Below are 14,073 nucleotides of genomic sequence, written 5' to 3'. Positions count from 1 at the left end.
AACGTTTATGGATAGGCTTGCCTAGTTAGCCTTTCAGATAGTCTTTTGCTGGAAACGGCAATTAATTTCTTCTTCTTTCTTTGTTCTATATACATTACGATATTTTATATCTAAATAAACAAACCTACTTTTTAGAGAAAATCTCTCCTTGTGTGAATATATTCTGACCAACCATAGTTATCTCCTCTATCATTTATATTAGGACGTGGCACTTTTTCTTTACTTTATAATATCCACATGCACACTACATGTGAGGATATTGTCATCCCCTTTCTTTCAATTAACATTCGGTTTTGGTCAGGCGTCCAACAGTCTGATTTTAAAGCAAGTTCTGAGGCCCTGTACACACGATCAGTCCAAACTGATGAAAACGGACTGAAGTTCAGTTTCATCAGTCCAAACCTACCGTGTGTATGGCCCATCAGACTTTTGTCCTTCAGACCAAAGTTTTAAATCTTGCTTTAAAATCGGACTGATTGACTGATGACCGATCAGTCAAAACCGATGGTTAGTACGCAAAAGCATCGGTTCAAAACCCGAATCAGAATCAAGTCGACGCATGCTTGGAAGCATTGAACTTCGTTTTTTTTAGCACGTCGTTGTGTTTTACGTCACCGCGTTGGACTCGATTGGATTTTGAACTGATGGAGTGTAGGCACATCAGACCATCAGACTTCAGCCTTCAGTCCGTTTTCATCAGTTTGGACTGATCGTGTGTACAAGGCCTAACAGGTTTTCTTCTAAGATTGTCCTGTATTTGGCTCCATCCATCTTCCCATCAACTCTGACCAGCTTCCCTGTCCCTGCTGAAGAAAAGCATCCCCACAACATGATGCTGCCACCACCATGTTTCACGGTGGGGATGGCGTGTTCAGGGTGATGTGCAGTGTTAGTTTTCCGCCACACATAGCTTTTTGCTTTTAGGCCAAAAAGTAAAATTTTGGTCTCATCTGACCAGAGCACCTTCTTCCACATGTTTGCTGTGTCCTCCACATGACTTTTCCAAACTGCAAGCAGGACTTCTTATGACTTTCTTTCAACAATGACTTTCTTCTTGTCACTCTTCCATAAAGGCCATATTTGTGGAGAGCATGACTAATAGTTGTCCTGTGGACAGATTCTCCCACCTGAGCTGTGGATCTCTGCAGCTCCTCCAGAGTTACCATGGGCCTCTTGGCTGCTTCTCTGATGAATGCTCTCCTTGCCTGGCCTGTCAGTTAATGTGGACGGTAATGTCTTGGTAGGTTTGCAGTTGTGCCATAATCTTTCCATTTTTGGATGATGGATTGAACAGAACTCTGTGAGATGTTCAAAGCATAGGATATTTTTTACAACTTAACCCTGCTTTAAACTTCTTCACAACTTTATTCCTGACCTGTCTGGTGTGTGCCCTGGCGTTCGTGATGCTGTTTGTTCACTAAGGCTCTTTAACAAACTTCTGAGGGCTTCACAGAACAGCTGTATTTATACTGAGATTATATTACACACAGGTGGACTCTTATGTACTAATTAGGTGACTTCCGAATGCAATTGGTTCCACTAGATTTTAGTTAGGGGTATCGGAGTAAAGGGGGCTGAATACAAATGTACCCAACACTTTTCAGTTATTTATTTGTAAGACATTTTGAAAACCATTTATAATTTTCCTTCCACTTCACAATTATGTGCCACTTTTTGTCGGTCTATCACATAAAATCCCAATAAAATACATCTACCGTATATACTCGAATATAAGCCGACCTGAATATAAGCCGAGGCACCTAATTTTACCACAAAAAAATGGGAAAACGGATTGACTCGAGTATAAGCCTAGGGTGTCCATCTGCATGCCTCACTGTGCATCACTTTGCCTCGCCGTGTCCATGTGCATGCCTCACTGTATCCATGCCTCACTGTGTCCATGCCTCACTGTATCCATGCCTCACTGTGTCCATGCCTCACTGTGTCCATGACTAGACTGACGTTTAACATGGAAGTCTATGGAAGGGGTGCCCGGCTTTGAAAAAAATCGGTGCTCCCCGGCTGTAAGTCCCCCGGACAACAAACTTTGCACACTTGTACAGAAGTAGAGAGTGGGGCTACATGTGTGCCAAGTTTGGGGTCCAGGGGACCTACGGTCGGCCGGTACCGGGTCCCCAAAGTCCAGGAAATCAGGCACAAAAAGGTGACTCGAGTATAAGGCGAGGGGGGCATTTTTAGCACACAAAAAATGTGCTGAAAAACTTGGCTTCTGATGGGAATTGTAGTTCTGCAACAGCTGGAGGGCCTATGAGAACTCAGGCTATGAGAACAGCCACTAGAAAGGTAGCTTAGTATTTTTTTTCAGGCTTCTATCTCCCCTGCACTTATCAAAAACCTTTAAGTAAATCTTTGCTTTACCCATGCATGCCAAACCAAGAGGTTCACTTACCAATACTTACCCACAATTCCACTTTAGATGAGCCAGTTGCTTTCCCCAGTGTGGGCAAAGCAAGGGGTTTACTTACAGTTCTGTAGTCAGAGAACTGCATTATCAAAAGGATCTGTGGCAAATGTATAGAAACATCATATGACCCAAATGCTCACTACCGACATACCCCCAACATGCAGACATGAATAAGGTATCCTGATCTGAAAGCAATACCAGTAAAGCAAACGGTTGTTCTGTTGTTGGTACATGAGCATCTTCAACTTCCATTTTTCAGAAACAAGAAGGAATCTGGTCTTCCTTTTTTGTGCCGTCACGACAACTTGGCATTGGTTTCTAAATCCACTGGAGACTTAACACTTCAGGGTTGGCCGACTACCTGCTCGCTACATTGCAATCTCTCTGGCTGCTTGTACATTGTCTAGTTATGTATGAACTGCAAGAAAAACTGTTACTCAGCCCCTTGGTTGTACTGCCCCCTAGCCACATATCTGAAGTTTGTTCCTACTACCAACCCTAGGATGCCCACTCGACCTTCCTCCTGTCTCCCCTCCTTGGTCCCATTTTTTGCTTTCTTCCCCTTTGTAAGGATTAATATTCACACCTAGATGAAATGCTATGGAAAGATTTTCCTGTGCATGCTTCAATAATGCTGTATGGCTTTGCCTATGCTACCAATTAGAGACATGTTACCACCAATTGTAACTTTCTTGTAATTATTAAAGCGGAGCTCCGCTGAAAAAAAAAATTAAAAGCCAGCAGCTACAAATACTGCAGCTGCTGATTTTTAATATTAGGACACTTACCTGTCCTGGAGTCCAGCGCTGTCCTCAGCAGAGGACGAGCGATCGCTCGTCACTCTGCTGACCCCCCCCCCCCGCCATCCTCGGTGAGGGAACCAGGAAGTGCTCCGGCTTCACTGCCCGGTTCCCTACGGCGCATGCGCGAGTATGGCAGGAAAATAAAAATTGTTTATTTTTTATAATTGTGGTATTTCTATATTTATTCACTCCTTTGAGGCACACACAAAGTCCCACACCACTCAACCGTTTTTTTTTTTTTTGACACATAGTCGCACTATCAATAAATGTGTATTGTGAATGGAAGTACCCCTTGGTGTAAGATCTCTCAGATCTAGAGATGTATATGTCTATACTACTACAATGATTGAGGTGTATGCACATAATCACATAACTAGTCAACAAAAAGCACCACATCAAAGGACTGTAAGCTGCAATATATTAAATTATTTTCTTGGTCTTAGTACTTTTTTAACTCAGAAGGTCCCCAACCCCCGAGTTGTGCGCCGGTCCATGGCCTGCCGGGAGTCATGTGTGGCAAGCGAGCGAGCCAGCACAACCTGCACTGCCACCCTCCAACCGCCAGAGATGAGGGGAAGGAGGAGAAGGAGAGAGGAGAGGTAGGCCGGGGACAGCATCGTCACAGAGACCTGGTGAGACCCGTACACCGCTATGGTCTAAAGGCGAAAGACCATGTCCCGGGGGGCCTTCATACCGAGCTGACTTCAGGTGACAGGCTGCACCAGACCCTCTGCTGTGGAGAGGTTGTCTTCTTCAAGGCCGTTACATGGTGCCCACCCTCTTTAATAGTCAGTGCAGTGATATTAGGAAAGTAGACCTACCTTCTGTGGCATGATTTACGTTGCAAGATACAATTTGGTGAGGAGACAGTGAGGACAGTGGGATCTGAAGAGAACTTGTGATGGTAGTAACGTTGCCATCTGTAGTTTTATTTTCTCCAACAGCATTTCCTGGTTTGTTCCAGTTAATTTGAGATATTTCTGTTCCAGTTGCGTTACATTGCAAAATTACCATTTCATCTGATCCTTCCTTTAACTCCTTTTCTCCTGAAAACAAGACCAACAATGGTGTGATATTTTTATCATTGATAGGGCTTTGGTATTTTTTTCTCCATTTACCCAATTTAAAAAATAAATAAATAACAAAAACAATAAAAAAGTATTTAAATATACACCATGTGGCCAAATTTCAGCTGACACATGACCATATGCGTAAAGTGTGACACCCCTCCAAGTTATAGGGCCAGATCCACAAAGAACTTACGCCGGCGTATCTATTGATACGCCAGCGTAAGTTCTACGATGCCCCATCGTATCTTTGTTTTGTATCCACGAAACAAGATACGACTGAATGTGGGCTTGATCCGACTGACATACGTCTTAGTACGCCGTCGGATCTTAGGTGCATATTTACGCTGGCCGCTAGGTGGCGCTTCCGTTGATTTCCGTGTAGAGTATGCAAATTAGCTAGATACGCCGATCCTCAAACTTATGTCCGCTCGGCGCATTTTTTTTACGTCGTTTACGTAAGTTTTTTTTTGGCGTAACGTTACCCCTGGGTCTATTAAGTATGGACGACGGTACAGCGTCGAATTTTCCGTCGTTTACGTAAAACGTTCGCGAATAGGGCTTTGCGTAAATTACGTTCACGTCGAAAGCATTGACTATTTGCGACGTGATTTCGAGCATGCGCACTGGGATACCCCCACGGACGGCGCATGCGCCGTTAAAAAAAACATAATTCACATGGGGTCAAGATGTATTAACATAAAACACGCCCACATCTTAGTCATTTGAATTGCGCGCCCTTACGCTGACACATTTACACTACGCCGCCGTAACTTACGGTGCAAATTCTTTCTGGATACGGAAACTACGCTCTAAGTTACGGCGGCGTAGTGTATCTGAGATACGCTACGCCTGCCTAAAGATAGGCAGATCTTTGTGGATCTGGCCCATGGAGTACAGGTGTATAAACAATATTGAACTCAACAATTAATAAAGTTGCATTTATCCAAAAGATCAACGGTTGTGATATGAATTAAAGTGCCAACGTGCTATGCAATTATAAAAACACCCACATGTAGCAAATCTGAGACCAGACAAACCAGCACACTGATACAGTGACAAAGCTCTCAAGTATAGATTCATAGGGCTAGATTCACGTAGATCAGCGGATCTATAGATCCGCTCGATCTACGTGATTTAAGATCCGCTCCCGCAAGTTTGAGAGGCAAGTGGCTAATTCACAAACCACTTACCTCCAAACTTGCGGCGGCGGATCCTAAATCCCCCGGCGGAATTCAAATTCCGCGGCTAGGGGGAGTGTACTATTTAAATCAGGCACGTTCCCGCGCCGATTTAAATGCGCATGCGCCGTCCGCGAAATTTCCCGGCGTGCATTGCTCCCACTGACGTCGCTAGGACGTCAGTGGTTTCGACGCTTACGTAAACGACGTCCGTCCGTATTCGAGAACGACTTACGCAAATGACGTTAAAAAATTCAAATTCGACGCGGGAACGCCGGCTATACTTAACATTGGCTGCGCCTGATAAAAGAAGGGGTAAGTATACGACGGGTACGCCGCTACTGAAACGTCGTAAGAAGACTGCGTCGGGTCCGCGTACGTTCGTGAATTTGCGTATCTCGCTGATTTACATATTATTTATCGTAAATCAGCGGGAACGCCCCTGGCGCCATTTTTAAATGGAAAAAAAGATCCGACAGTGTAACACAGTGTAACACTGTCAGATCTTAGCCCTATCTATGCGTATCTGATTCTATGAATCAGGCGCATAGATAGGACCAGTGTAAGTCAGAGATACGATGGTGTATCTGTAGATACACCGTCGTATCTCTTTGTGAATCTGGCACATAAAGTTCATATACGGTAGTTTTAAATACCTCCTCTTCATAAGTGTTCAACCAAAAATGCTCAAACATCCAATCACCAGTAGATCTCCAATATGTGACTGCACCACCTTAATATGGATGTAAAATTTACCAAAAGCTGTGGACCCTCTAACTAAAGAGAAGTCGGATGTGCATATGGCCAAATACCCTGGCTGGGGTAATCACAAGACTCGCCCACTGCTCTGGATTGAAAGCATAGGCGTGCGCACAGGGTGTGCCAGGTGTGCCCAGGCACACCCTAATCACCCTGTGCAGCACAGATTCTCCTACTGCCCTGGCTCCCATCTTCCCCCCCGCAGCACTGACAGCTTCCCTCCTCTCCTATTGGCAGTTGCTGCTGGGATGATTTAGGAGTGGGGAAGGGGCCAGTAAATAGGTAATTTACCGGCCCCCTTCCCTTTCTGAATGAACACCGTGAGCGATTGGTAGTGTGTGTTTGGGCTTTGGAGTGCACACCCTAATGCAATAGGCTGCGCACACCTATGATTGAAAGTGTAGGCTGTACTCGTTATCTCTTGTATGTATGAATGTGAGTTAGGGACCTTAGAGATTGTAAGCTCCTTGAGGTCAGTGACTGACGTGAATTATAATACAGTATACAGGTGAAACTCAAAAAATTAAAATATTGTGAAAAAGTTCATTTATTTCACTAATGCAACTTAAAAGGTGAACCCAATATATGAGATAGACTCGTTACATGCAAAGCAAAAGAGGGTGTCAATGATGGTTTTCTGCACAACTGTCAGGTCAGCAGTCTTTCCCATGATTGTGATTCCTACTGAACCAGACTGAGAGACCATTTAAAGTTATGGCTTAATTAGCTGATTAGAGTGGGACACTTTGGGCCAGATCCACGAAGCCCGGGCGCAACTTAACTTTTCGGATTTAAGTTACACCGCCGCAATTTTTCCAAGTTAGTGCCCGATCCACAAAGCACTTACCTGGAAATTTGCGGCGGTGTATCCTAAATCCGGCCGGCGCAAGGCGGGCCAATTCAAATGGGGCGAGTCCCATTTAAATTAGGAGCACTCCCGCGCCGGACGTACTGCGCATGCTCCCGACGCAAATTTCCCGACGTGCTTTGCGTGAAATTACGACGCGCCAACATTTTGTGAATCGCGACGTGAAAAAAAGACTTGCGCTGGGAAAAAATAAAAATTTAAAAGAAATTCAAAAGCAACGCGGGAAAGACGGGTATACTTTTACATGGTGTAGTAATTTTACACTTTGTAAAAGGTGCTCTATCTTTGCAACGGCAAACTAACACTTGCGGCGACGTAACGACGGGAAAAAGTTTAGTGGATCGCCGTAACTGCTAATTTGCATACCCGACGCTGGTTTACGACGCGAACTCCCCCCAGCGGCGGCCGCGGTACTGCATCCTAAGATCCGACAGTGTAAAACAATTACACCTGTCGGATCTTAGGGATATCTATGCGTAACTGATTCTATGAATCAGCCGCATAGATAGAAACAGGGATACGACGGAGTATCAGGAGATACGCCGTCGTATCCCTTTTGTGAATCTGGCCCTTTGAACCTAGAATATCGCACCTTTTCACAATATTCTAATTTTCTGAGATTGTGGATTTGGGGTTTTCATGAGCTGTAAGCCATAATCATCACAATTATGACAAATCACGGCTTGAACTATCTTGCTTTGCATGTAATGAGTCTCTCTCATATATTAGTTTCACCTTTTAAATTGCATTTGTGAAATAAATGAACTTTTGCACAATATTCAAATTTTTCAAGTTTCACCTGTATATGTAAAGTTGGTGGCACAATATATTATAAGTGCCTGTAATTATAAGCAGTTGTAATAAATAAATGAGAAAAGGCACCTGTCTTTATCACCTTTTGCCCATCAGCCCATCAGCTGTAGGAGTCAGTCAGTCAGTCAGTCAGTCAGTCAGTCAGTGTCAGCGGTGGAGTAGGGTGCTTCGGACCTTCCGCTTACGAGCCTGCTCTCACCCAGACCTGGCAGTCAGAAGCTAGGCAGACTCTCCATACCTGCGCTGCACAAGAAACAGCTCCTTGGAACCAGGAACCAGCTCCTTTCTCTCCTCGTGGACTCCTCTTTCCTCCGCAGGTAAGACCCTGCCTCTCAGGGCCTGACATCCTGGGGAACCACTGACGGCCGTCCTTATCAGGGCAGCCGTCACACAGACCCCACACTGCGGCTCTCTGCCCCATCTTTCGCCCGGCATCGCCGCCCGCACGGCCACCCACGTTTGTGGTGGTCCCAAGTCACCCCCCCTGGGTGTATTCTCGGCGTTTTTCGGCGTTTCTACACGCCCGCGCCAGCCTGCTCCTTTTCGCGGCCGCCGCACCTTAGGAAAGTCCGCGGCTTCAGCCGCGGCCTACCGGCGCGCCGACCGTTCTCCCTGCATTTACTTCCAATAGTGCAGATCGCTCTGGATTTTCGCCCCCGCACCCCTAGAGGTCCCCTCCACCCCCTGTTCAGCAACCTCATCGGTAAAATTACTGTTTTTTACCAAGCTGACAGCCCCCCCCAGCCTGGGTCCTGTGCTTTGCCTGGCGGCCTTTTTGGTACACCCCAGCAGCAGTGACACCCAGCATCCCCCCCTTTTCCCCTCCATAGCCTTCAGTCTTTGATCCAGGGTTTGATCCGATCGCCTTCAGGGATCAGGAAGGAATTTTTTTCCCTGCCGCAGCACATTGGCCAGCTTGCCCAGGGTTTTTTTGCCTTCCTCTGGACCAAAATTCCCTCGAGCAAGGATTCGGCGAATCCTCTCTCACCCAACACCCGCACCCCCGCCCACGGTGACTACCAACAATGGTTAAATTGCGATACTCTGCAGAAACCATTTGGGGTCTGAGACAATTCGCAACAATATTACCTGCCGTCACCACAAAAGCCTTAAAATTAGATCAACTTTTGAGATTCGATCGTCGATCGATCATCAAAAATTTCAACCATTCAACACAGCTCAAGCACATATCATGTGCGTTGCTTAACACTAGATCGGCAGTTAAACACCGATCAGAAACCCATGATTTCTTACTACAAAACGATCTAGACTGCCTCTTTATTACAGAAAGTTGGCTGTCAGACGACTGCAACACCATTCTCGGAGAACTGGTACCAGCAAATTATCGCATCTTAACGGAAAATAGAATAGGGCAAAGAGGAGGAGGCCTGGCGGTGATTCATAAGTCTCATATTGCAATCACTAAACCGGTCCTTCAAAATCCTCTTCCTTTTATGGAAACCCTTACGCTTCAACTTCAAGCTCACTCCCAGGAGACCGTTCACATTCTCCTCTGCTATAGGCCCCCTGGGCCCAAATCGCAGTTGCTTCCAGCATTAACGGAGTTCATATCCACTTACTCCCTTAACAGCAATCATCTTTTGCTGCTCGGGGATTTCAATCTGTGGGCCAACTCCTCACAGGATCCCATCGCGGAGGCCTGCATCGACCACCTGGAAGGGTTAGGACTTCAGCAACTTATATGCGGACCCACGCATGCTTCAGGTCACACACTCGACCTAATTTTCAGACAAAATCTGAAAATAAACATTGTGGGCAATGAACCTTTGCCATGGACTGACCACCATGCAATTAGCTTCATAATTCCCAGAATTCCACTAGCCATGAAGGTTCCCAAGCCGGTCACAATACACTGGGCTAGATCTCAGAAGAAGCTCCACTCGGAACTCTTCAGATCTACCCTGGGAAACCGAATTGGGGTTATTCCTCCTCAGCTAGCAGCCTCAGATACATTGGATGCCATAAATGCAGCTCTGCTACAGTCAGCCGACTTAGCAGCACCAAAGCGCAAAGTCCGCAGCCGGGCAAAAAAGTCCAGCTGGTTCAATAACCAGCTGTCGCTATTGAAGCAAGAGCGCAGAAGGGCGGAAGCCGCCTGGAAAAGAAGTCCTTCAGAAGACCGCCTCAACTTCTACAAAGCAGTAACAACACGATATCACAAGGAAATTTTCAAAGCCAAAAAACTTCACTTTTCCATGATGATTAACAGCGCAATGAATCGCCCACGCGAACTCTTCAGGATGGTCACCCAGACCATGAATCCGGGATGTCTTGAAGTCCCCACTTCAGACACCCAAGAGTTCTGCAATGAACTATCGGATTTCTTCATCAACAAAATTGAAAAAATTCGGGTAAGTATTCGGCAAAACAATACTCCACTCAGCCCCCTCTTCAATCAACTACAAAACACCGACAGAAAGCCTCTACAATCAACTAAGTTCACGCTGGAACCCATCTCCATCGATACCACCAAAAAATTCATTGGTGCGTTGCGGAACAGCACAGCACCCAATGACATCATTCCCACCAAGCTACTGAAGGAATGTGCCGACATCCTGGCGCCTCCAATCACACAGCTTATAAATCAGTCATTTAAGGAAGGCATAGTGCCCTCCCTGCTGAAAGAGGGCACAATCCTGCCGATCTTGAAAAAACCTAATTTGGATCCTATGGACCCAACTCACCGCCGTCCCATAACAGGTCTAAATGCTCTGTCCAAGATAATGGAGAAAGTGGTGGTAAATCAGCTGCAACAGCATCTGGATACCCACAACCTACTTGATCCATTTCAATCCGGGTTTCGTCCCGGACACGGGACAGAAACGGCCTTACTGAAAATATGGGACGATGCGCTCGAGGCCGCAGACGAAGGAGAATCGTGTCTCCTGGTTCTGCTGGACCTAAGCGCAGCCTTCGACACAGTAGACCATAAATTGCTACTGAGACGACTAACAGAAGTCGCCGGAGTCACAGAAGATGCCTTACCATGGTTCTCCTCTTTTCTCGGAAACCGATCACAAACAGTGAAACTGGGATCTTTCACGTCAGAAAAACGAACGGTGCCATGTGGGGTCCCCCAAGGATCCCCCCTATCACCGGTGCTGTTTAATATCTATCTTCGTCCTCTCTTTGATATTATCAGTAGCCAAGAACTACTCTATCACTCTTATGCAGACGACACGCAGTTGTATTTTCGCATCTGCCACAAAAAGGATCATCATCTCAGATTAGAGAAATGTCTCTCTTCAATAGAAAACTGGATGACTAAGAGTTATCTCAAACTCAATAGCGCTAAAACAGAACTCTTTATGTTCAATGCCAGTCGGAAGAGACAACCGGCAACAAACTGGACACCATCGCCCATTCTGGGACAAATCATCGCCCCTAGCTCCAAAGTCAAAAGTCTAGGAGTCACGTTTGACACCTTCATGACAATGGACGCACAAATAGGGTCAGTAGTCAGCGGGGCGCACCATTTGATGCGCCTACTACGCAGACTTATTCCATTTATCCCCAAAGAAGACGTAGCAGTCGTGGTGGGAACAATCGTGAATTCCAGACTGGACTATGCAAATGCCCTTTACCTCGGGCTCCCCAAGTACCAAATCGCTCGTCTTCAAGTCGTACAGAATACGGCCGCCAGACTGGTGACTGGGAAAAAATCTTGGGAATCAATCTCACCTTCGCTGAGATCCCTTCACTGGTTGCCAGTGAAAGACAGAATTGCATTCAAAGCACTCTGCCTGACACATAAGTGCATCCATGGGAAGGCTCCTAGATATCTATGCGACAAGATTAAAACGCACAATTGCAACCGCATTCTGCGATCCACCGACCAAAATCTGGTCAAGGTTCCTAAAACCAAATACAAGTCCAAAGGAGAAAGAAGGTTTGCTTTCCAGGGCCCCAGGCTTTGGAATGCTTTACCAACCAGCATTCGGTTGGAGCAAAACCACCTGTCTTTCAGAAAGCAGATCAAAACCCTGCTTTTCTGAAGGCATGAGACACAAACAACCAGCGCCCAGAGGCGATTCAGTTCGCATGTGCCGCGCTATATAAATTTTTCATTCATTCATTCATTCATCCTCTACTTTGAGAATGCTAGTTCTGAAGCCCCGTACACACGGCCGAGGAACTCGACGTGCCAAACACATCGAGTTCCTCGGCGTGTTCAGTCCTGGAGCCGCCGAGTTCTCCCATAGAACAATGAGGAAATAGAGAACATGTTCTCTATTTCCTTGCCGAGCTCCTCGTCGGCTTCCTCGGCCGAAAGTGTACACACGGCCGGGTTTCTCGGCAGAATTCAGCTCTGAACCGAGTTTCTGGCTGAATTCTGCCGAGAAACTCGGTCGTCTGTACGGGGCCTGAGTCTCTGACCTGAAACAAGCATAGAGATAAGACATTTTTCAGACACCCATTTAAGAGCATGCTTGTCCTGCGTCTGCGACAAAAAAATATTTCTGAAGTCAGGCATCCAGCATTTTCAAAAACTTCTTGGGCAGTGAATCAGCATCATGACATCTGTCCAGGAACCAGGTAGCTGATCCACTAAGCAGGGTGGATAAAAATCAATGATTTTTTTTTTATCAAAAAATAATAAAAAAATACAAATAAAACATATTTTTTTGATTTAAATCATAATTGTAATTATTTTTATCAAATTTATTTTAATAAAAGGCTTTTGGAGTAAAAATCTATCTAAAGATTTGTTTTCTATTTAAGATACATTAATAATTTAGTTTATTCAGCATGAAATAGAGCTTAGTTATGGAGCATGAGGCTGTATATTCTGCAATATTTAAATTTTTGGTAAACTCATTCAATGAATCCAAGCTCTGCAAGCTGATAACATGCACTGTATTGATGCATTCACACAATTTCACTGTAACCATGAGATAAACCAAAGTTCAGGAATATTCCTTTATCCCATTGTTTTGAAAATCTATGTACACTACAAACCAGTGGCGGCCCGTCCATAGGGGGCGCCCGGGCGCCGCCCCCCCTCCCCAGGCAGTAAAAAAAAAATATATAAAAAAAAAAAAAAAAAAAAATCGAAATTTTTTTTTTTTTTTTTTTTTAAACATGTCCCTTTAAGAAACGATTTTTTTTTTAAAAAAAAGTCCTTATTGCACTGTGTATGGGCGCCGGGCACAGTGCGGTATTTTGTAGCGCTACGTCTGTGCAATCACAAGATTGCAGTAGCAGACGGCAGCTAAAATATGCCTTTGTGGCGCAAACCGACGCGCCACTGTTCCCGGCGCGATGGCTTGTATTATAGCCGGGCGGGTGCAGTGACTGCACACAGTGTGATAGAACTATGTCACCGCCCAGTGGGCGGTGCTTTCTTTCACACAGTCAAAGGACAGTCGGGAAGTGACGTCACCTCAGTCAGATCTGCAGCTCAATACTGCTCCGCCTGAGAGGATCTGCTGCAACGAGGTAGGAAGGAGGAACTGAAGCCTTCCCCATCATTATATTTTATATATCACGTGCAGTGGAGTGTGGGGGTTGGTATGCGGGGTGGTGAAGGGAGATCTGCTTCTGTGTCCCGGGAATCAACTCTGCCCTAAAATCAGAGATTCACCCGACAGTGTGCTGCTGTGTCAGAGAGACATGTGTCAGGCAGGAGAGGGGAGAGAAGGGGGGCCATGGGGGACTGATCTAATACTTCTCTTATTCATTACTAAATCCCTGGTGAAGGACAGTGATACATCTCCCTCTCTCTCATCTATCTATCTATCTATCTATCTATCTATCTATCTATCTATCTATCTATCTATCTATCTATCTATCTCCCTCCCTCTCTCTATCTATCTCCCTCTCTCTATCTATCTATCTATCTATCTATCTATCTATCTATCTATCTATCTATCTATCTCTCTTCATATCTATCTATCTATCTATCTATCTATCTATCTATCTATCTATCTCTCTTCATATCTATCTATCTCTCTTCATATCTATCTATCTATCTATCTATCTATCTATCTATCTATCTCTCTATCTATCTATCTATATATCTATCTATCTCTCTTCATATCTATCTATCTATCTATCTATCTATCTATCTATCTATCTATCTATCTATCTATCTATCTCTCTCTCTCTCTCTCTATCTATCTATCTATCTATCTAT

The 14,073-nt window shown here is 45.2% G+C and overlaps 1 protein-coding gene across 1 annotated transcript in view; it reads right to left on the bottom strand.

Moving 5' to 3' along the window:
* Positions 1-14,073, bottom strand: part of LOC120927973 — a 76,031-nt gene that overhangs the window by 32,392 nt on the left and 29,566 nt on the right. Inside the window, exon 4 of the mRNA XM_040339008.1 lies at positions 4,050-4,274. Within this exon, the coding sequence (XP_040194942.1) occupies positions 4,050-4,274 (225 nt within the window). The remainder of the gene's footprint in view (positions 1-4,049; positions 4,275-14,073) is intronic.

Source organism: Rana temporaria, chromosome 2, assembly GCF_905171775.1.
Source record: "Rana temporaria chromosome 2, aRanTem1.1, whole genome shotgun sequence".
Lineage (NCBI taxonomy): Eukaryota > Metazoa > Chordata > Amphibia > Anura > Ranidae > Rana > Rana temporaria.
This window is presented reverse-complemented; position numbering and strand designations above follow the sequence as displayed.